This window comes from Bubalus bubalis, chromosome 5 (assembly GCF_019923935.1).
Source record: "Bubalus bubalis isolate 160015118507 breed Murrah chromosome 5, NDDB_SH_1, whole genome shotgun sequence".
NCBI lineage: Eukaryota > Metazoa > Chordata > Mammalia > Artiodactyla > Bovidae > Bubalus > Bubalus bubalis.
In genome coordinates, this window is record NC_059161.1 from 33,839,598 (window position 1) to 33,862,535 (window position 22,938).

The following is a 22,938-nucleotide window of genomic DNA, read 5'->3' on the forward strand; positions in this document are numbered from 1 at the left end:
CCAGGTGGCGCTAGTGGTAAAGAACCCGCCTGCCCATGCAGGAGACATAAGAGACGCAGGTTCAATCCCTGGGTTGGGAAGATCCCCTGGAGAAGGAAATGGCAACCTCCAGTATTCTTGTCTAAAGAATCCCATGGACAGAGAAGCCTGGCAGGTTACAGTTCATAGGGCCGCAAACAGTCAGACACGACTGAAGTGACTTAGCACGCACGCAAAGACTGAATATTGTGGTGTGTGAACTACATTTCAAAGCTGTCATTAAAAAGAAAATCTCTTAGGGGAGTGATACTTCTTCAGCTAGAAGCTTTGTGGAGGTGAGGTGTGAGGAGGACATGGGGTCTCCTGGGGCCTCGCCACCTGCCATGACCTGGGTGCCCGCCCCTCCTCATTGGAGTCCAGACCTGGCAGGCCCAGAGGGCCAGGCAGGAGGTGGGCAGGGCTGGCGGGCACTGGTGTGTTGGGATCCGAGGAGATGACTTCGCCCGGCTTCTTGCCCTCGGGCCCCTCAGGGATCAGATCCGGGGTGCTGTACTTCCCGTTGACGTGCTCAAATTCCTGAACCTGGGCAGGTGGGAGCGAGGCAGGAGGGAGGTGGTCACAGCTCATATGTGAGGGCCTCAGGGTGGCCGGCAGGACTGGGGGTGTCCCTGGCTTGGGGTGGCTGCTGACTCCACCCAAGGCTGACCGCAGACCCCCATGCCAGGCCCTTCCCCCACCCATCCCCACGTGTCATCCTGGCCTCCAGTCCCCTCCCCACCACCGCCCATTTCCCCACCCAGAGATGCATTCTGGGTCCATCCCTCTAAGCTGACTCAGACCCTGGACAGCCAAGCGCTTGCTCTCTGCCCGCTGACCCCCCCTGGGGCACACCCAGGCCATGGGCGACCACCAGGAAAAGCCCAGTAAAGGCTACTCACCCACCTTCTTCCTAACTAGTGACATGACCCCAATGCGCGTGAGCACGTGCTGCCTGGAGAGGCCCTCACGGGGCACGCCGTCCGCAAAGGTCTCCGCGCCGTCAGCCCCCGGCTCACACAGGTGCCGCATGAAGAGGGACACATAGGCTCTGGGGTGGGGGGGACTGGGGCTCAGGGAGTGGGGGGCCGGCAGGACCCCGGGGGACCTCCTGGCTGGAATTGTCACCCATCACCTGCCTCCCAACCAGGCCTGCTGGGTCAAGCCCCAGAGAAGAACAGAAGGGGCCCTGGGCAGGGGACCCTCCTGGGACAGCCCTTCCCCTGGAGAACCCAGATCCTCTGTGCTTCTGTTAACACCAGCTGCCCTGGCAGAGGTGACTGGTCACGTTCTCTACACAGGAACCCTGCCCAGGCCTGGACTTCAGCTACCACACATCAGACAGCAGTGAGTTCTCTGGCCGCCCCCAGCCTGGCAGTAACACCGCCCACTGTGTTGGACCGTCCAGAGGAGCCTGCCCACTCCAGGTGGGCGGCCACACCCTGGGCCACCACCTCGGCCCCTTTACCTAAACTCCTTCTCGCTCTTCCCACGAAGGTCCCGCACCAGCCAGTGGGAGTTGAAGGCATCCTGGGGGGGCATGCCCCAGCGCATGATGGCGTTCAAAAAGGCCTTCCGCTGGCGGGCGTTGAAGCCTAGCACCTGGGCAAGGCGGGCAGCGGGGTGGGGGAGCAGGGAATTCAGAGTTGAGGGGAAAGACACAGGGAGGGGAGGAGACGGGGGAGCAGGGGGGAAGCAGGGGGAGACGGGGGGGCCTCCACCTGGGGCAGGACCCAAAGGGGCACAGCCAAGACCAAGGGTCTGTCCCCGCCCCCCACCTCCACTTGGCATGTGACCCAGTGTAACCCTAACCCTCCTGTCCCTCCTCCGCACCCCGGGGGGGCAGCAAGGGTAAGCTCTTTGCTCTGAAAGATGAGATAAATTCCAGGAAAGAGAAGTGGGAAAGTGGGGGTGCAGGCGGGCCCCACCTCAATGTTGCCGCCGACCCGGGCAAGAAGAGGGGGCAGAGGCTTGTCCCTGTCGCTCTTCAGCTGCCTCCTGGATTGTCGCCGTCCACCTGGGGGAGCAGCCCCGCCACAAGCCCTCAGAGGGGCCTGAGATGTCCTGACCCACCCCACCCCCCAACATGCCCCAGACAGCATGACCCTTTGGGGCCTACTCCAAAGGATGGATGCTGGTTCCAATGCCCCCGGGACCCCCAACCTGATCATCAGCTCCCCAACACACAGCCTGGCCCCAGCCCAGAGTCACCAGCCCTGACTCACTCTGCCCTTCCGGCCTTTCCTCAAAGTCCTCGTCCTCATCCTCAGAGCCAATGGAATATTCAGACTGGTTGTCTGAGAGCTCGTCCTGCCACTCTGTCGGGGGGTCAGGAAGAGGGGCACAGAGTGGGCTGTTTAAGCAGAAGCCCGCCGGGGCCCCTCACACCCAGCCCAATAACAGTGATGATGAAAACAGCCACCGTGCACTTCCTATCAGCTCCCTTAACACGCTTACAACCTCACACTACATTCTCAGGCCTTATACCATCAATGGCCCTATTTAACAGATAGAGAAACTGAGGCTTGACTAAAACCACTAGCAGTGAAGTCACTGAGTCACTACCCATCTCGTTCCCCGCAAAACCCAACACCCCACACCAGCTACCTGCCCCACTTCTCCAAGAAGCCTTCCAACCATCTCCCCGCTCAGCCACTCCACACGGCTCCCACTCTCTCCCGCCCCGGGAATTCCTGCCACAGGGATGTCCTCCCGGCCAGCAGGATCCTGCCCACCAGACACGCACCCTGGTCCTCCTGGGAGGCGTCGTTGTAGTTGACCTGCTTGCGGATGCGCTTGCCCTTGCCCAGGTTGCGGGCCAGGTCCTCCTGCTGCTGCTCGTAGTGGTGCCGCAGCAGCTTCTCCCAGTAGTCGGGGTCCACGTTCTCCTCCTGCTTGATGATCTCCCGTTCCACCTCCTCCTGGGGGCGCGGGGCCGCGGATGCGGTGAGGGCGGGGCCGGCGGGCATCTCCGCCCCCGCGGAGGCCTCACTGCCTCTACCTCGGCTCACCCTCTAGCGGCTCAAGGAGAACTGGAAAGCCTGCCTACTCCAGGTAGCCCTCCCCGACCACCCCAGCCCCAGCTGGCCTTCCTCTTCAGGCTCCTGTCTCAGTAATTCACGCAACCATTCATTCATGCCACAAGTATGCCCTGGCCTTGTGCCAGGCACTGAGATACAGAATTGAATAAGCGCCACCCCTGCCCTTAGGAAGCTCCCAGTTTCAAAAGGAAAAGTGGCACTTAGAATAATTAGCACCCATGGTCTGCGCGTAGGGCGGTGGAAGTTGAGAGGTAGGGAGAGGAGCCACTCAGGAGAGACCCAGGAGCCAGAGTTTCTTAAATGGAGAACTTGTAATGGGGTGAGGGCGAGGCCGCGGAGGGGCGGGGCTTACCACGCCATCCTCCTCGCGCACCACGTACTGCGCCACCTTGAAGGAGCTCAGGTATTCATTCATGTTCTGGAGCTCCGTGTCGTCCGTGGCATCCTGGTTCCGGTCCAGCAGCTTGGAGATGGCCGCATCGTCATAGTGGATCACACTGCTATCCTCCACGTCCTTGTTATCACCTGGGGGCAGCCAGGATGCAGAGTCAGGGGACCCCCCCCCCAACCAGAGCAGGTTCCAGACAATGGTGCTTCCCAGTCCCCGCCAGGGGCTGCAGCTGAAGAGTAAGTGACCATAGAGAGGAACCTGTACTGTTACAGCCCCTTGGCCCCTCCATCTCAGGTCCGCAGGCACCCAAGGGGAGCAGGCAAGGGAACCTGACAAAATGGGTTTGGGGGCCCACTTCCTTCCGGGAACAGCCGTCCAGGGTACAGGGGCTGGGCTGGGAGGGCCCTACCTGGCGGAGTGCTGCCATGCTTTTTCTTGGCGCTGGCGGCCAAGGCTCCCCCTTTGGAGGACTGGACATCAGGGATGGGCGTGGCTGGTCTCTGGCCCTGAGACATCATGCCTGTAGGACAGGGGGATGGGGAGCTGCAGGGCTGGGGGGTAGCACCAGAGATGCCACCCTGGCCCTGCCCATCCTGGCCAGGAGTGGGGAGCAGGAGGAGGAGGGACTGGGAACTGGGGGTGCCCTGGGAGGGGAGTGTCTCAAGCAGGGCTACCCCCCACTATGCCCAGCACCCAGGACACCCACCCTCCACGTCATCCTTGAAGAGCTCCTCCGTGCCAAACTTGAGGATGTCATCCAGCTCCTGCTTGGTCATGGAGCCAGACTTGGAGCCCAGGCCAGGTCTCACCACCAGGTGGGTGAGCATCATCTTGCGCTTGGCCACCTGCGTGATGCGCTCCTCCACCGAGGCCCGCGTCACAAAGCGGTAGATCATCACCTTCTTGTTCTGCCCAATGCGGTGGGCGCGGCTGAAGGCCTGGGGACAACCTGTAGCTTAGCACCCGTGGTTCAACAGAGGACTGGGGGCCCAGGGCCAGGCACCAGGGGGTGGGGGGGGGGGGAGGGAGGCATGCGAATGAGCTCATGAGCACCCTCTGCATGGAATGGGCTGTGTGACGGCCCATGGAGATGTATGTGCACCAGGGCACCTGCACTCCCAACCTTACTGTGTGTGGTCTAGTACAGGCCTGGGTGCCTGTGCAGGGGTAACTCAGTGTGATCACAGGTGTGCAGGGGTAGGTGTGAGGGGCAGTGTGGCCAGTGCACTTGATGTAGTGAAGCCACACAAGGCGCTGATGGCACTCATGCCAAGGTGGGGGCTGCACCTCCCTGGGAGTGACCACTAGTGGGGCTGTGAGCCCACCTGTTGGAGAGGTATAGCTACCCTGCAAGGACAGGTGTGACATGAGGACAAGCTTGAGGCTCTGTGCATCAGGCATCCACATGAATGGCCCAGTGTAATAAGGTCTGTGTCTGCAACTGTACACAGGTGCACATGTGTGTGCATGAGACATGAGTTTGTATGTGTGCCCTAAGAATATAATGTGTGTATGTGCCTGGTCCTGTCCCAAGAAGGGTGGGCAGGAGACAGCAAGAGTGTGTCTCTGCTCCTACACCCCTTAACCCTCCCACCCTTCCTCACCAGCTCCAGTGCCCCCTCCTCCACCAATGCCTCTTCCTCCCCCCACCTCCAAAGGCCTTGTCCCCTCTATTTTCCTGTTGTTCCCAAACTGGCCCCCTCTGGGTCCTGGGACCCCTCATCCTGACTCCCTCCATGGCCTTCATCCTAAGAGTGATGGGACAGAACAGGGGTCATGTTCACACAGGGTGCTGCATGTTCTTGGACATGTCCCCTCTCCTCCCTGGGCTGTTTCCTCTTTTGTACAATGGTGGGGGGCTCACCTTCCAGGTGGCCCTTGGGGCTGGGACTCTACGAGGTGGGTCCCGGCAGAGGTAAAGCCCTGAGACAGTCTGGGAGTGGGGGAGAGGGAACGCCCACAGAGCCGGGGGCAGCAAGGGACCCTCTGAGAGGGGTCTGGTGTTGGGGCCACACACCTGGATGTCATTGTGCGGGTTCCAGTCCGAGTCGTAGATGATGACCGTGTCTGCCGTGGCCAGGTTGATCCCCAGGCCACCTGCCCGGGTCGAAAGGAGGAAGCAGAACTGCTGGGCCCCAGGGGCTGAGGAAGAGAGGTGGGTGCCCAGTAGGGTGAGTAAGGGGCATACCCAGAGAGGTGGGATGGGAGACAAGGGCGTGGCAGACAGGAGGGCACAGGGGAGACCACGGGGAGAGGGCAGGAACTGTGACCCCATCTCAGGCCACAACGGCCTCAGCTATGCTTGTGGAAGCCAGAAGAGGCCTGGGGCCCCTGGGCATGGAGCAGAGACAGGGCAGCCCACCTGAGCCCCAAATAGCCCACAGCTATGCTCCGAGCCCTGACCCAACAGGAGGAAGATAAAATGAGAATGAACTGATTTTCAAAGCCCAGAGGGGCAAAGGAGAAACTACAAACAGCCAGCAAAGACCAGCAGAGCCCCTGAAGGTCAGGCCCCTGGGAGGTCAGCAGAGCTCATCCTTCATGCCCTCCCAGCTATCACATGCGATGCTGTCAGAGTGACCACTGAACACTCAGAGTCACAGCTCCAGGGCGTGGGCCAGCCCTCTGGTCAGTCCCCGCTGCCCCAAGACAGCTGGGTCTCAGGCCCATCCAGGCCCTTCATTAAGTGACCTGGGACTGACCATGGCACCTGCTTGAGTTGCACACAGGTCCCCGATCCACCTGATGCTTCCCACTGCCATGTGCCCTAGGACCATGTCTACATCCTGAAACCATGCTTGCCTTACCTCTGACATGAGTGGGCAATAGGAATTGCTGCTTTGGGTTTGGGGGCCACAGGGCCCCAGACCTGCTCTGAGGGTGGAAGGCAGGAAGCAGCCACAAGACCACTCCATCTCTTTCTGAAAACCTCCCACTAAAGAGGTGCTGGACCATGTCAGATGTTCCCTCCACTCCAGAGCCAGCTCCCAGCCTCCCAGCATCACCAGGAGACAGTTTGAGCTGGGGTGGCCCTGCCCTTTCCTCTGTCCTTCCCCTAGGGCAGTGCTGCTCAGCTCTGTCCCTCCTTGCAGCAGCCTCTGTTGCGGGGACAGGCCCTGTCCAGCCCTGCTCATAGCTGCAGTCTTAGCTAGTGTCAGTATCAGAAGCCAGGGGTGCTGGCCAGTCCCTCCACACCAGCTTCATTTAGTAACAGAGGAATTTTCCTCCCCTTTTGCCCTCCTCCTAATTTCTCAGTTCTAAACACCCTAGCAGGCCCCTGGAAAGTTCCATGGGATGAATTCTTTTTACCACCTACTAGAACCTAAGGACAGGACTGCTTTCTTCAGCTGTTTGAGGAGTAGCTAACCTGACCATAAATTGGGTGGTCTGGCTAAGATCCTAGCCTGGGAGGAGAGACAGACAGGGGTCCCCGTCAAGAAGCCCTGGGTAAGGTTGGGTACCATTGAATCTGTCAATTGCTTCTTGCCGAAGGCCCCCCGTGATGCCACCATCAATCCGCTCATACTTGTAGCCCTCATACTCCAGGAAGTCCTCCAGGAGGTCCAGCATCTTGGTCATCTGCAGGGGACATGGTATTCCTGAGGGGCTGCCACAGAGGAGGGACCCCCATAGGGGTCCCTGCCATGGGCAGGGACCTCATGACAGATTGGGAGAAACAGAGCAACCTACTGAGCAGGGAGACAGGTGGGACCCAGGCAGGCCTGACTTGGGACCATTCTCTGAAGAAAAATGCAGTTTCCAACCTCAACCCCCAGAGCCACCGCATCCCCCACACCAGCCCCACAGCCTTCTGCCTAAGACACAGCTCAGAGCATGTGCCACCCTGCTGTCACCCCTCAGAATAAAGTCCCAAATCCTCCTCTTGGCATTCTAGGCTTGCCAGATTGGTGCCAGTCCATTGGGCCTTCATATCCCAATGCTTCCTCTGTATCCCACAACCATCCCAGATTACCTGGACTTTCTTCCCACCCCCTTACGGCCTAGGGGACTCAAACAGCACCTCCTCTGTGATATCTTCCCTGATTTCACTCCTCCCAATGAGAAGAGTAAGGCAGGCCCTTCTGAGCTCCCATAATCCTCCATAATCAATCCTGAGAGATAGTTTAGTTAGACATAAAACTATCAGTTGCAATTTTCCCATAGTGTAATGAAGATATTGCCTTTTTTTTTTGCCACTTCTATTGCTGATATAAAATCTAAGGACAATCTAAGGACAGTCGAATTGTCATTCCTATGTAGGTACAAGATCTGAAAAGTGCAGCATTTTCCCTACAATGTGCCTAGGGCTTCCTTTCATATTTATGTTTTCATTTATATTTCTTGGTACTCCAGAGTGTGCCTCAGACCTGAGACCACATGTCTTTCTCTAGGTCTACAGACTCTAATTAAATCTAAATTCTTTACCATTTTCTCTAGTTATTTTTCTGCAATTCCTATTATGGATACATATTGAATAGTTAGTTACTAGAGCCTCTCAAGGTGTTTTCCATGCAATGTCTCATTTTTATCTCTGTCTGTATGTGCTGCATTCTGGGAAAATTCCTCAATGCCAGGTTTTCATCCATCAGTGTTCTCTTCAACAGTGTTGAGAGTTTATCTAATCTGTTAAAATGTTTTGTTTCCATTTTAAGCAGATCCTTTCCCTGGTTAGGGGCTTTCCTGGTGGCTCAGTGGTAAAGAACCTGCCTGCCAATGCAGGAGAAGCAGGTTCCATCCCTGGGTAAGAAAGATCCCCTGGAGAAGGGAATGGCTTCCCACTCCAGTATTCTTGCCTGGAGAATTCCATGGATAGAGGAGCCTAGTAGACTATAGTCCATGGGGTCGCAAAAAGTTGGACAAAACTAAGCAACTAACACTTTTGCTAGTTAGGTTATTCTTGTTTCATTTCTTGCTGCTTGTGCTTATTTATTTTATTGGAGTTTCTTTTGTTCTGGTGGGAGTTTTGCCCATGCCACACTGTTTGTGGTATCTTAGTACCCCAACCAGGGATTGAACCCAGGACCTTGGCAGTGAAGGTGAGGATATAACCACTAGACCGCCAGGGAACTCCCCCTGCAGGCTTGTTCTGGATGTCAGGGCCCTGTCTCTGTCACTTTCTCTTTGTGCAAACTTCTAGAAGTTGTGCAGTTCTCTCTACTTGGTCCCTCAAGACCTCAGTTCAGAATCATGTCTTATGTTAGCAGGGGACTAGAGGATTCTGGGGGCTTCCCTGGTAGCTCAGCTGATAAAGAATCCACCTGCAATGCAGGAGACCCCGGTTCTAGTCTTAGGTCAGGAAGATCCCCTAGAGAAGGGACAGGCTACCCACTCCAGTATTCATGGGCTTTCCTGGTGGCTCAGACAGTAAAGAATCCACCTGCAATGCAGGAGACCTGAGTTCGATTCCTGGGTTGGGAAGATCCTCTGGAGGAGGGCATGGCAACCCACTCCAGTATTCTTACCTGGAGAATCCCATGTACAGAGGAGCCTAGCAGGCTACAGTCCATGGGGTCGCAAAGAATCGGACACAACTGAGTGACTAAACAGAACACAGGGGATTCTGGATCCAGTGTCCAGGCCAGCCTACAGTCACAGGCTTGATCTGCTTTCCCCGGATCCCTCGGCCTGCTGCAGGCCCCTAGTGGGATCAGGGGCTACAGGCAGGAGCAGCTGTCACCAGCAGACTTTTACCCAGAGTACACAGAAGAGCCACATCTTAGTCTCTGGTTTGAGCAATGGACCTGGCTCAGTCCAACCATCAGGCAGCATTTTTCACACCAGGCTTGAGGAGCATCACTGACTCCTGTCACAGACATGTGTCTACCTCCATCTCACACTCTAGACTGTAAGTGTCTTGAGAACAAGAGCTGGACCCCTGTGGCTAGCACAGAGCCTGACATACTACAAGTGCAAAAGGACAAAGGAACAAGTGCACTGATGATCAAATCTCTGAGGCTAGACAGCCCTGCCCTCTGACCACCTCCAAAGCAATGCTGCAAGTGCAACTTCAGGATCAAGCTTCAGAGAGGACTTCCGCCAACTAACCCAACACAGGGCTCCTTGTGAACCAACCCAAGGGGCCCCACCTTGGGTTGGTTCATGAGAAGTGGGGCTGCAGGGGTGAAGGGTGAGGGCTGTTGTCCCAGCCTGTCCAGAAGCTCCAGCAGGAGCAGGCCAGAGGGTCAAGTAGTGGGGAGGACACTGGTCCCCACAGCCAATGTGCCCTGAGTGTCTTGAACTTGGAACCCAGCCAGCTCTCCTTGGTTGCATCATGCCAAGGCTGGAGGAGTGACTTTTGACACACAACCCACATGGAGATAGCATCAGGCCCTGAGGTCTGCAGGCAGCTTGCGCCCTCAACTAGCATGGGCTGCGAGAGGTGGAGAAGCCAGTCAGCCACCTGCAGGCGGCTCACCTGGGAGAAGATGAGCACACGGTGCCCTTCATCCCGCAGTTTCTTGAGCATCTTCTGTAGCAGCATGAGCTTCCCTGAAGACTTGACCAGAGAGCTGCCATCATAGGAGCCATTGGGCAGGACGGGGGCCTCCTGCAGACACAGCACAAGGTGGGGTCTTGTGGGGGCTCCCCTGTTCTCTCTGGCTCTCCACCAAAGAAGTCTGGGAGGCGGCAGGGGCCAGGGGGGATGAGGGTCCAGCAATGAACTGAGCACCAAGCCCAAGCCCAGGTCAGGCCAGCCTCTGCAGGAACATACGAGCAGGCCACACAGATGCTCCCTGCACTGTGTCCCCAGGCAGAGCTCAGACTCGCCAGCCCTGGCCTGTCTCCCACTGCTGGCACTCCACCAAGACCACAGACATAGGTGGATGGATGGATGACAGTCTGGAGGCAAGCTGGCGTTCCCAACAAGGTTCTGGCCTGCCCTCTGCAGTCCTGCAGGGCACATCCAGGGAAGGCCAACCCAGCCTCCCAGATGGGAAGACCCTCAGCTCAAAGGCTCTGCTGGGCCAGAGTGGTGAGAGCAGCCTGGGGTTGCCCGAGTCTGCATCACCCACAGCATAGCCGCCACGCTTAACTCAGCATTGCTCTTCCTGTTTGGGGGTGGGGTGGGGGTGTGGGGAGGTATAAACCGTGTAGGGTTTAAATTAGAACCAGAACAGCTGTGAGGGTGATGAGTACCGGTGTCCCAGGCTCTTCATGTGGGCACCGAACATGGGCTTTCTCATCTGGTCCTCACTCTTTCAAGAAAACCCCCGACAGCAGCCACATGCATGTACCATGATCTCAGGCCCCAAACATGGCAGCCTCAGGCACTCACGGTGGTGGTCAAGGGCCCCTATCATGGTGGCCACAGTGGCAGCCACAGGGGACCTACCACAGCAGCCATGGGGGACCTCCCAAAGTGGCCACAGGGACCTACCACAACAGCCACAGGGGACCTACCACAGCAGCAGCCAACAGGGGACCTACCACAGTGGCTATGGGGACCTCCCACAGCAGCCACGGGGATCTCCCACAGCGGCCATGGGGACCTCCCACAGTGGCCATGGGGACCTCCCATCACGGCCATGGGGACCTCCCACAGTGGCCATGGGGACCTCCCATCACGGCCATGGGGACCTCCCACAGTGGCCACGGGGGACCTCCCACAACAGCCACGGGGGACCTGCCACAGGGCACCTCCCACAGCAGCCACGGGGGACCTCACACAGCAGCCACAGGGGGACCTCCCACAGTGGCCACAGGGGACCTCCCACAGCAGCCATGGGGGGACCTCCCACAGTGGCCACAGGGGACCTCCCACAGTGGCCATGGGGACCTACCACAGCAGCCACAGGGAAGAGGTAGGGGTGGTTGCAGCACTTCTTCAGGTCCATCATGATGTTAAGCAGTGACACCTGGTTCCCACCCCCCTTGGAGTTCAGTGCCTCGAAGTTCCGCGTGAGGATGAACTTGTAGTACTTCCTGTCACAGACCAAGGAGGAAAGGCAGTCTGCATGCACCTGGCCATGCCAGCCTCTAAGATGACACTCTGGTCTGCAGGGAGGCTGGGGCCTGGCAGCCAAGCACAGTTGCAGAGAGACCAAGGGGAGCCCCAAGAGGTGAAGCCACAGGCCTGGCATCACCCAGCAAGTTACTGGGGGACAGGACAAAGTTGGCAGCCCCAACCCTGATCAGTGAAATCTGAGAGGAGACCCCAAGAAGGAAGTTTGTGCACAAGTTGAGTGGAGGCAAGGGCAAGGCCAAAGGCCGTTTCACCCATCCCAGGCAATGGGCCAGGAAGGCCCACTCAGGCCCTTCTGGGAGAAGACAGGCCCAGGGGACCCAGGGCAGGCCACTTACTTCTGCATCTGGCTCAACTCCACGCGGACAATCAGCTCAGTCTTCGCCGGCATGTTCTTGAACACATCAGCCTTGAGCCGCCTCAGCATGTGCGGCCCCAGCAGGTCGTGCAGCTTCTTGATCTGGTCTTCCTTGGAGATGTCAGCAAACTCCTCCAGGAAGCCCTCCAGGTTGCTGCAAGAAAAAAATGCAATGACAGCCTGGAGGAGGCCAAAGCCCTCTGTAGAGGGAGCCAGGACTGGGGTAGGGAGAAGGCCAACCAGCCCCCTGCCACCTGCCAGAGGGTCAGAAGGCAGGCCAGCTGGCTGGTGGGCCAGGAAGCACAGGCCTTGCCCTCAGTGTCCTTCTAGTCTCCATCTAAGCCTAGGTCACCCCCACACATTGCAGCTGTCTCAGCCACGTAGGCTATCTTTCTGTCCTCAAAGCCATCCAGGACATGCAGGCTCTAGGACTCTTACCCATATTACAGAGAAGGAAACTGAGGCTGGTGGGTGCCCATGGTTATACAGTCCAGCCTTCCCTTGAAGCTATATCTCCTGATTCCAAAATCAGCATTTTTCACCCTGAATCCCCTTTCCAAGCAGGAACATGGGGGTAGGTAAGCAAGGAGGCTGGGGCTCCATCTCACTCCCATTTCCACCATCACCCCCAGCCTTCAGCCTCCCAGCACTGTCGCTGATGTGATCACTCAGGTCTTTGTGGAGGGACAGGGATAATCTGGGGTATGGTGGAGGCACAGGCACCAAGGAGGACCCCCGAGGTCTTCTGGGTCAAAGCCGATGAAAAATCACAGGCTGAGCAGCAGTGGGTGTTCCCCAAGCACTCAGCGTGTGCCAGTGCACTGCTAACACTCCCATTTTACTGATGGGGAAACTGAGGCCCAGTGAGCAGCCCCAGAGCCAGACAGGCACTGACGCCCCTTCCCTGGCTGCCCTCACTCCACCTCCCCGGCCAGTCCCCCTGACTCACTTGAACCTCTCTGGAGTCAGGAAGTTGAGGAGGTGGAACAGTTCTTCCAGGTTGTTCTGAAGGGGGGTCCCTGTCAGCAGCAGCTTATAATCGATCTTGTAGCTGTTCAAGACCCTAAAGAACTTAGAGGGGAACAGGGGGCCCGTCAGGGGGCACAGGGTGGCCAGCCCACCCAGACGGCTCCAGGGGCCAGTGCTCAGCACCTCCTACCTTGGACTGGTTGTTCTTGAGCCGGTGGGCCTCGTCCACCACGAGGCAGGCCCACTCGATGGAGCCCAGGATGGCCTGGTCAATGGTGATGAGCTCATAGGAGGTGAGAAGGACGTGGAATTTGATCTGCACTTCTTTCTGGAGGGAAAGGGGAGTGTTTGGGAGGAGAGCTGGGAGGGCAGTGGATCAAGGTCTCCAGAGACAAAAGAGCCAAAAGGAGTGTGGACAGGACCCCCAGAGAGCTCAGGGAGCCTAGAGACTGAGAGGAAGTCATGGGCCACCAAGTCAAGGGGGTCAGCTGAGGCCCAGAGCACTGTCCCCAAGAGAGGGGGGCAGAGATCAGAAGAGCAGAAGGGAGCCTGTAGGCAGTTTGCATTCATCCCTGCCAAGCAAGAGACAGGGGTTTGATCCCTAGGTTGGGAAGATCCCCTGGAGAAGGAAATGGCAACCCACTCCAGTATTCTTGCCTGGGAAATCCCATGGACAGAGGAGCCTGGTGGGCTACAGTCTATGGGTTTGAAAAAGAGTTGGACATGACTTAGAAACTAAACAGCAACAACTGCTATTTTGAGCTAGACCTTGGTCAAGTTAATTAACCTTCCCCAAGCTTCAGTCTCCTCACCTGTAAAAAGGGAGCAATACTGTATTTGGGAAGAATGCCACAAGAATTAAAAGAGCTAAGTATGTGCCTCAAAAAGTTAGACAGTCTATCTTCCTTTTCCTGCATTGTCAGGCGGGTTCTTTACCACTAGCGCCACCTTGGGAAGCCCATGGAGAACAGTATGGAGGTTCCTTTAAAAACTAAATCAGAGCTACCATATGATTCAGCAATCCCACTCCTGGCGATGTATTAGGAGAAAATCATAATTCGAACAGATACATGTACCCCAGTGTTCACTGTAGCACTATTTACAATAGCCAAGACATGGAATAAACCTAAGTTTCCATCAGCAGAGGAATGGATAAAAATGATGTCATCCATATATACAATGGAATATTATTACTCAACCATAAAAAAAGAACAAAATAATGCCATTTTCAGCAACACGGATGGACCTAGAGATTGTCATATTGAGAGAAGTAAGGCAAAGTTAACAACTGCTTATATGTGGAATTTTTGAAAACCGCATAAACTTTTTTTTACAAAAAAGAAACAGAGTCACAGATGTAAAAAACAAACCTGTTTCCAGGGGGGCAACGGGGGAGGGCTAAAGTGAAAGATTGGAATTGACATATATACACACTACATATTAGATAGATCATAAATAAGAACATACTGTATAGCACAGGGAACTCTACTCAATACTTTGTAATGACCTATATGAAAAAAGAATCTAAAAAAAGAGGGGATACATGTATACATATAGTTGATTCACATAACTGTATGCCTGAAACTAACATAACATTGTAAATCAACCATACTCCAATAAAATTTTTAAAAATAGAAAAAAACAAAATTACACATAGAATTACTGTACCATCCTGCAATTCCGCTTCTGGGTATAGACCCAGAAGAAGTGAAAGCAGGGACTTGAATGAATATGTTTGCACACCCGTGTTCATAGCATTATTCACAAGCACCAAAAGGTGGAAACACCCAAGTGTCCATGGGCTGAGTGGTCCATTCATACACATGCAGTGGAATGTTATCCAATCTTGAAAAGAAAACCTGACACATGCCACAACGTGCTGAGTGAAATGAGCCAGACACAAAGGACAAATACGGTATGATTCCACTTACACGAGGTACCGAGAATAATCAAAGCCAGAGACTAAAAGGACGAGGCTGCCAGGGGCTGGGGGTAGTCAGTATCTAACAGGGACAGGGTTTCAGTTTTACAAGATGAAGTAGTGCTCAGGAGATGACGGAGCGATGGCTGCAGAGAAGTGTGAATCTACTTGGTGTCCCTGAACTGTACTTGTAAAAATGGCGAAGATGATAAATTTTAAGTTATGTGTATTTTACCACAATTTTTTTAAAAGACAATAAGTTAAACAACTGAATCAGCAAAGCACCCAGCCCATCACATGAGCCCGATGTGAGCTCAGAGAGAAGTTGTTTCTGGAACCATTTGAGCTTATCACCCTCATTAAACAAATGGGTATTGAGAATTCCCTGGCAGTCCAGTGGTTAAGGGCTTCCCTGGTGGCTCAGACAGTAAAGAATCTGCCCACGATGCAGGAGACCCAGGTTTGACCCCTGGGTCAGAAAGATTCCTTGGAAAAGGGAATGGCTACCCACTCCAATATTCTTGCCTGGAAGATCCCATGGAGAGAGGAACCTGGCAGGCTATAGTCCACGTGGTCACAAAAAATTGGACACGACTGAGCAACTAATACTTTCCCTTTCACTTTCCAGTGGTTAGGACTCAGTGCTTTCACTGCTGTGGCCCAGGTCAGGGAACTAAGATCCTGCAAGCTTCACAGCGCAGCCAAATAAAAGTTACTGGGCATCTCCCAGGGCCACAGTTGTTTCTAGAGGATGGAGAAAGCCAAGGTGAGAACCCTTGGGGAGGTTGGGGATGGTCCCAGCACTGCAGCTAGAATGAGTGCCATGGCTGCCCAAGGGCCCCCATGTGCCAGCTGCAAGAAGCACTGAGCACTCCATGTCCTCGCTTCTCAGAGTGCAGCCTGAGGACCAGAAGTGTGCACACCATCTGGGACTTCGTCAGAAATGCGGAATCTTGGGACTTTCCTGGCGGTCCAGTGGTTAAGATCCTGAGCTTCCATGGCAGGGGGCATAGGTTCCATCCCTGGTTGGGGAACTAAGATCCTACATGCAATACAGCATGACCAAAAACAAATTTTTAAAAAGAGAGAGAACTTCCCTGGTGGCTCAGTGGTAAAGAATCGTCCTACCAATGCAGGAGACACGGGTTTGATCCCTGATCTGGGAAGATCCCACAGAGCAACTGACCCTGTGCCCATAATGACTGAGTCCGAGCACTCTAGAGCTCTGCAACGAGAAGCCCACACACCGCAACTAGAGAGTAGCCCCTGCTTGCCACAACTAGAGAAAAGCCGGTGCAGCAACAAAGATCCAGCGCCACCAAAAATAAATAATAAACTAAAATTAAATTTAAAAAAACAGAGGAGACACACACACATACACACAGGGAGACAGCCACATGACAACAGGCAGAAACCAAAGAGATGGAGCTGCAAAGCAAGGACGGCCAAGGAAGAGCCACCAGATGCTGGAGGAGATGCAGAAGGGTCCACCCACAGAGCTTCTGAGGGAGCAGGACCCTGCCTGCTGGGTCTCAGACTCCTGGCCTCCAGAACAGTGAGAGGGTGAGTGTTATTCTCTGCCCCGCTCCACTATGTGCTACTGCAGCCCCAGGACACAAATACAGCAGGTAATCCTGCCTTAAAGGCAACTCTTCGCCAGCCGCTGCCTCCACTAGAGCCCAAAAGAAGAGACCCCAGATAAACTGCAGAACCCCTGTGCACCCCCGCCCCTGGGCAGACTGGGCTCCTGTGCAGAGTCCTTCCCAGGGGGAGGGGTGCTCACCTTCATCCGGAACACCTTCTTCCCACTCCGAATGGCATTGTCCTCAAAGGAAAACTCGTTCTCCCGGATCACGGAGCGGCTCTCCTTGTCCCCCGTGTAGGTGACCACGTAGAAGTCAGGGGCCCACATCTCGAACTCACGTTCCCAGTTGATGATGGTGGACAGGGGCGCACTGACCAGGTAGGGCCCTTTGGAGTGCCCCTGGGGAGGGAGAAGGATGCGCTGAGGCTGCCCAGCCACAGCCCACACCAGCCACCCCTCCCCGGCCGCCCCGCCCAACCCTCGAACCTCCTTGTACAGGGAGTAGAGGAAGACGATGGTCTGCACAGTCTTGCCCAGACCCATCTCGTCGGCCAGGATGGTGTCGGTGCCCTGGGCCCAGGAGAAGCGCAGCCAGTTAAGGCCCTCCAGCTGGTATGGGTGCAGCGTGCCACCCGTGGAGTCAATGTACCACGGTTGTTTGTCAAACTTGACCGTGGGCTGCAGAAAAAGCAGAGGTTCAGACATACCCTGGATCCTGGGCCACCAAGGTCCACCAACCTTGCCTGGATGATTCTTTATGCCTGGAATACTCTTCCCACTCCTCTTGTCCCTGCTAACTTATTCATCCTTCAGGCCTCAGATGGAATGCCTCTGCCTCCAGGAAGTCTTCCCTGACTCCAGGCTTGGCTTAGGTGTTCCCACATGCTCTCCCAGGGTGGCCCCATACATTTATCAGGGCAGTTTCCCAATTGTTGCATTCTCTGATTTTGAGCCCAGCTTGTGCTCACCATACTGGTCCTATTCGGACACAGCAGGCACTGAGTCAACATCCATTTGATGCTTGCCCAGGGTGCCTGATCCCAAACATCACCCTCTTTGCGTCTCTTAGTCTACAGCTCAAGGCTGGCATCCCCATGAAGTCCCCCTGATGTATCAGACCCACTCACCTTACCCTGCATCTCAGACCCAAGCCAAATCCCCATTTCTGTTTGGACCTTCCATGAGCCCCTGGAAGGTGAGCACTTCATGGAACAGGTGGGTAGGGCTTTGCCTCCCAGGGCCAGGTACTAGCAAACATCCCAGAGAGGTTTGCTAAAGGAATAAAAGCCAACCTTCCACTCCCCAGTAGGCTCAAAGCTCCCAGGTAAGTCCTGGGTCTCCTCCCCCCGAACTGATAAGAATGGTGTGTATTTAGCAAATCAGCTGCTGTACTCCTGAAGTGAGGGGCACTTTTTGATTTAAAAACTTGGAATTACAGAGACTTCTCTGGTGATCCAGTGGTTAAGACTCCACGATTCCACTGCAGGAAGCACGGGTTCGATTGCTAGTTGGAGAATTTAAGATCCCACATGCCACTCAGTACAGCCAAATAAATAAGTAAATAAAGGAATATTTGGAATTCACTCATCTAAAAGAACACAAGTTCATAAACTGCTCTGAGAAGAGACTATCTGCTCCCCAGTTTGTGCACCGAGACCCGACCCATCCTTCAAATCGCTGTCCCCTGGGAGCTTCCACTCTACAGGACACTGGGGACCAGGACCCCAGGGTGTGAGCCTCCCCTGTGGGGAAGGCTGGGTTCCCTCATCCCTGTCCCACCAGGTACCTGGCAGGAGTGGGCTGAGCCGCAGCACCCCCTCCCAGATGGGCACGGCTCCAGGTGCACAGACCCACGGCAGAGTTCTCCAGAGACCTTGCCCTCCTCTGAGGCCCAGCCTGGGTGGCAACCCCACCCTGTGACCCCTTCCCGCTCACATCCACAATGGGTGTGTCCGGGGGCTTCTCCTGTTTGTCATCCTTCAGCTTCTTGCCCTTCTTGACCAGCCTTTTGGGCAACCTGGTGTCCTCTCCCAGCATCAGCTCCCTGGGAAAGAGGGCAGGATGAGAGAGCAGAGCTCAGGCCATTGGGAAGGCAGAAGGCTCCACCCAGGGGCCCCAGCGTGGCGCACCTGTGGCCCCAGTAGGCCTGCTTCAGGCTGTCGTAGTAGGGGATGTCAATTTCGTCAATCTCCCAGGTGCACTGGTCGTAGGGCAGATCTTTCCACTTGATTAGGTAATGTACGTCCCCCTTTTTATCGAAGCTGCAACACGGTAAACAGATGGAAGAGGGTGGGTCATCCGGGCATCACGGAGGGCACCTATCAGGATGCAAAGCTTCTCTCCCTCACGGGTCTCCTGGGAGCCCCAGCCAGGAGGACAGCATCAGGCAGGGACTCCCAAGGGCCACACAGCTAGTGGGAAGGAGGTAGGAGGGCACGGGGTGAGTGGCAAAGCAGAGGGATATCTGGGTCCCCCAGGCTATCAGAGGAGCAAATCCAGTGTCCTCCCCATCCTCTGTGGCTGTGAGTCCCATTCCATCATGAGGACTCCTCTAGAATTCTAGACTGCTGAGTCAGATGGTTCTCCCCTGACCATAGACCTTTATTTTTTTGCTTAAGAAGTCCCAAGGAGAAACTTCCCTGGTGACCTAATGGTTGAGAATCCACCTACCAGTGCAGGGGACGTGGGTTCCTTCCCTGATCCGAGAAGATTCCATATGCCATGGGGCAACTAAGCCTGTGTGCTGCAACTGCTGAACCCACGCGCCCTAGAGCTCATGCCCCGAAACAAAAGAATCCAGCACCACGAGAAGCCAGCACACCCAAACCAGACAGCAGCCCCCGCCCGCCACAACCAGAGAAAGCCCAAGCACAGCCACAAAGACCCAGCGCACCCAAAATATTAAGCTTCTTTTAAAAACTCTCAAGTTATAGGGAGTTCAGGATGGACATGTACAAATCGCTATATTTAAAATAGATAGCCAACAAGGACCTGCTGTACAGCACAGGGAACTCTGCTCAATGTTATGTGGCAGCCTAGATGAGAGGGGAGTTTGGGGGAGAATGGATACATGTCTATGTAAGATCGAGTCTCTAAGATGTTCACCTGAAACTGTCACAACATTATTAACTGGCTCTACCCCCAGTACAAAATAAAAAGTTTGAAAAGGAAAAAAGAACTCCCGAAGACTGGAGGGGTGCCCATCCCAGTCCAGGGCCCATCCCCACTAAGTAGAGAAGGATGTGATTCCTCCAATGGGTTGTCCTCTCCCAAAGACCCCCGGGGACCTGACGGCCCAGCCAGCAGCACAGAGAGGGTGCGCCAGAGAAGCCTGTCACACACTGCAGCTTGAATACAGCTCCTAAGGACCTCCCACCCAACACAAGTGCACTGAGCAACCAAGCCGGCAGCACTGCAGGGCGAGGGCGCCAGGGCTCCCCCAGACGGCAGTGGCTAGGCCTGGGGACCCAGTCACCATAGAAACCAATGGATTTTTTTTTTTCTTTAATAAATGAGCGGTTGTTATTCAGACCCTGTTCAGGTAATATATTTGGAGGAAATTCACCTGCCCCACTTTGGAGGCAGGGAGAAAAATCAGCATTTATGTTTTGAAAATGCAATTTAATAAAGGTAAAAAATTGTGGATCAGTTCAGCGGTGGAGGGGCCTCAAGTCACTGTCAGTGAGGGCAGGGGATGGGAGGAGGAGGCATTTCATAATCAAGGGGGTGGTTTTTTCAAATTCTCCCACACTCCCCACCACTGCTTCCTGATGGCCCTGTTATCAGGCACTGGCAACCTCCTTGAGCCCCCACAGCAGCCTGTGGGGTTGGTTGCTGATTGTTGAGTTCAGGTGCCTGAGAACCAGCGGTGGCTGACAGGCGGGCATAGGGTAGGGTCCCGTTTCGCAATAGAAACACAGAGGCACAGGGGACTTCCCTAGTTGTCCAGGTGCTAAGACTCCACACTCCCAAGACTTCTAGTTCCCCAACCAGCGGGGACAGGTTTGATCCCTAAATGACAGAATGATCTCTGTTCATTTCCAAGGCAAACCATTCAATATCACAGTAATCCAAGTCTATGCCCCAACCAGTAACGCTGAAGAATCTGAAGCTGAACAGTTCTATGAAGACCTATAAGACCTTTTAGAACTAACACCCAAAAAAGATGTCCTTTTCATTATAGGGGACTGGAATGCAAAAGCAGGAAGTCAAGAAACACCTGGAGTAACAGGCAAATTTGGCCTTGGAATACGGAATGAAGCAGGGCAAAGACTAAAAGAGTTTTGCCAAGAAAATGCACTGGTCATAACAAACACCCTCTTCCAACAACACAAGAGAAGACTCTATACATGGACATCACCAGATGGTCAACACCGAAATCAGATTGATTATATTCTTTGCAGCCAAAGATGGAGAAGCTCTATACAGTCAGCAAAAACAAGACCAGGAGCTGACTGCGGCTCAGACCATGAACTCCTTATTGCCAAATTCAGACTTAAATTGAAGAAAGTAGGGAAAACCACTAGACCATTCAGGTATGACCTAAATCAAATCCCTTATGATTATACAGTGGAAGTGAGAAATAGAGTTAAGGGCCTAGATCTGATAGATAGAGTGCCTGATGAGCTATGGAATGAGGTTCGTGACATTGTACAGGAGACAGGGATCAAGACCATCCCCGTGGAAAAGAAATGCAAAGAAGCAAAATGGCTGTCTGGGGAGGCCTTACAAATAGCTGTGAAAAGAAGAGAAGCGAAAAGCAAAGGAGAAAAGGAAAGATATAAACATCTGAATGCAGAGTTCCAAAGAATAGCAAGAAGAGATAAGAAAGCCTTCTTCAGTGATCAATGCAAAGGAATAGAGGAATACAAAAGAATGGGAAAGACTAGAGATCTCTTCAAGAAAATCAGAGATATCAAAGGAACATTTCATGCAAAGATGGGCTCGATAAAGGACAGAAATGGTATGGACCTAATAGAAGCAGAAGATATTAAGAAGAGATGGCAAGAATACACAGAAGAACTGTACAAAAAAGATCTTCATGACCCAGATAATCACAATCGTGTGATCACTGACCTAGAGCCAGACATCCTGGAATGTGAAATCAAGTGGGCCTTAGAAAACATCACTATGAACAAAGCTAGTGGAGGTGATGGAATTCCAGTTGAGCTCCTTCAAATCCTGAAAGATGATGCTGTGAAAGTGCTGCACTCAATATGCCAGCAAATTTGGAAAACTCAGCAATGGCCACAGCACTGGAAAAGGTCAGTTTTCATTCCAAGCCCAAAGAAAGGCAATACCAAAGAATGCTCAAACTACCGCACAATTGCACTCATCTCACACGCTAGTAAAGTAATGCTCAAAATTCTCCAAGCCAGGCTTCAGCAATACGTGAACTGTGAACTTACTGATGTTCAAGCTGGTTTTAGAAAAGGCAGAGGAACCAGAGATCAAATTGCCAACATCCGCTGGATCATGGAAAAAGCAAGAGAGTTCCAGAAAAACATCTATTTCTGCTTTATTGACTATGCCAAAGCCTTTGACCGTGTGGATCACAATAAACTGTGGAAAATTCTGAAAGAGATGGGAATACCAGAACACCTGATCTGCCTCTTGAGAAATTTGTGTGCAGGTCAGGAAGCAACAGTTAGAACCGGACATGGAACAACAGACTGGTTCCAAATAGGAAAAGGAGTACATCAAGGCTATATATTGTCACCCTGCTTATTTAACTTATATGCAGAGTACATCATGAGAAACGCTGGACTGGAAGAAACACAAGCTGGAATCAAGATTGCTGGGAGAAATATCAATAACCTCAGATATGCAGATGACACCACCCTTATGGCAGAAAGTGAAGAGGAACTCAAAAGCCTCTTGATGAAAGTGAAAGTGGAGAGTGAAAAAGTTGGCTTAAAGCTCAACATTCAGAAAACGAAGATCATGGCATCCGGTCCCATCACTTCATGGGAAATAGATGGGGAAACAGTGGAAACAGTGTCAGACTTTATTTTTCTGGGCTCCAAAATCACTGCAGATGGTGACTGCAGCCATGAAATTAAAAGACGCTTACTCCTTGGAAGGAAAGTTATGACCAACCTAGAGAGCATATTCAAAAGCAGAGATATTACTTTGCCAACAAAGGTCCGTCTAATCAAGGCTATGGTTTTTCCTGTGGTCATGTATGGATGTGAGAGTTGGACTGTGAAGAAGGCTGAGTGCCGAAGAATTGATGCTTTTGAACTGTGGTGTTGGAGAAGACTCTTGAGAGTCCCTTGGACTGCAAGGAGATCCAACCAGTCCATTCTGAAGGAGATCAGCCCTGGGATTTCTTTGCAGGGAATGATGCTAAAGCTGAAACTCCAGTACTTTGGCCACCTCATGCGAAGAGTTGACTCATTGGAAAAGACTCATGCTGGGAGGGATTGGGGGCAAGAGGAGAAGGGGACAACAGAGGATGAGATGGCTGGATGGCATCACTGACTCGATGGACGCAAGCCTCAGTGAACTCCGGGAGTTGGTGATGGACAGGGAGGTCTGGCATGCTGCGATTCATGGGGTCGCAAAGAGTTGGACACAAGTGAGCGACTGATCTGATCTGATCTGGGGAACTAGGTCACACACATGTGCAAGTAAGATTACACATGCCACAGCTAAAGTCCCAGCACACTCAAATCAATAAATAAAAAATTAAC

At 53.8% G+C, this 22,938-nt stretch overlaps 1 protein-coding gene across 3 annotated transcripts in view; it reads right to left on the reverse strand.

The window, feature by feature from the left end:
* The window catches only part of CHD5 (chromodomain helicase DNA binding protein 5), a 71,057-nt gene that overhangs the window by 18,157 nt on the left and 29,962 nt on the right, over positions 1-22,938 (reverse strand). For all 3 annotated transcript variants that reach the window (XM_044942909.2, XM_044942908.2, XM_044942907.2), the window contains exons 12-31: positions 18,373-18,504; positions 18,179-18,287; positions 16,730-16,921; positions 16,442-16,642; positions 12,928-13,065; positions 12,718-12,839; positions 11,749-11,922; positions 11,229-11,370; positions 9,863-9,994; positions 6,909-7,026; positions 5,465-5,589; positions 4,154-4,385; positions 3,857-3,967; positions 3,409-3,581; positions 2,762-2,936; positions 2,241-2,333; positions 1,944-2,032; positions 1,484-1,617; positions 922-1,066; positions 402-561 (exon numbers count right to left, since the gene is read on the reverse strand). In XM_044942909.2, the coding sequence (XP_044798844.1) occupies positions 402-561; positions 922-1,066; positions 1,484-1,617; positions 1,944-2,032; positions 2,241-2,333; positions 2,762-2,936; positions 3,409-3,581; positions 3,857-3,967; positions 4,154-4,385; positions 5,465-5,589; positions 6,909-7,026; positions 9,863-9,994; positions 11,229-11,370; positions 11,749-11,922; positions 12,718-12,839; positions 12,928-13,065; positions 16,442-16,642; positions 16,730-16,921; positions 18,179-18,287; positions 18,373-18,504 (2,897 nt within the window). The remainder of the gene's footprint in view (positions 1-401; positions 562-921; positions 1,067-1,483; positions 1,618-1,943; positions 2,033-2,240; positions 2,334-2,761; positions 2,937-3,408; positions 3,582-3,856; positions 3,968-4,153; positions 4,386-5,464; positions 5,590-6,908; positions 7,027-9,862; positions 9,995-11,228; positions 11,371-11,748; positions 11,923-12,717; positions 12,840-12,927; positions 13,066-16,441; positions 16,643-16,729; positions 16,922-18,178; positions 18,288-18,372; positions 18,505-22,938) is intronic.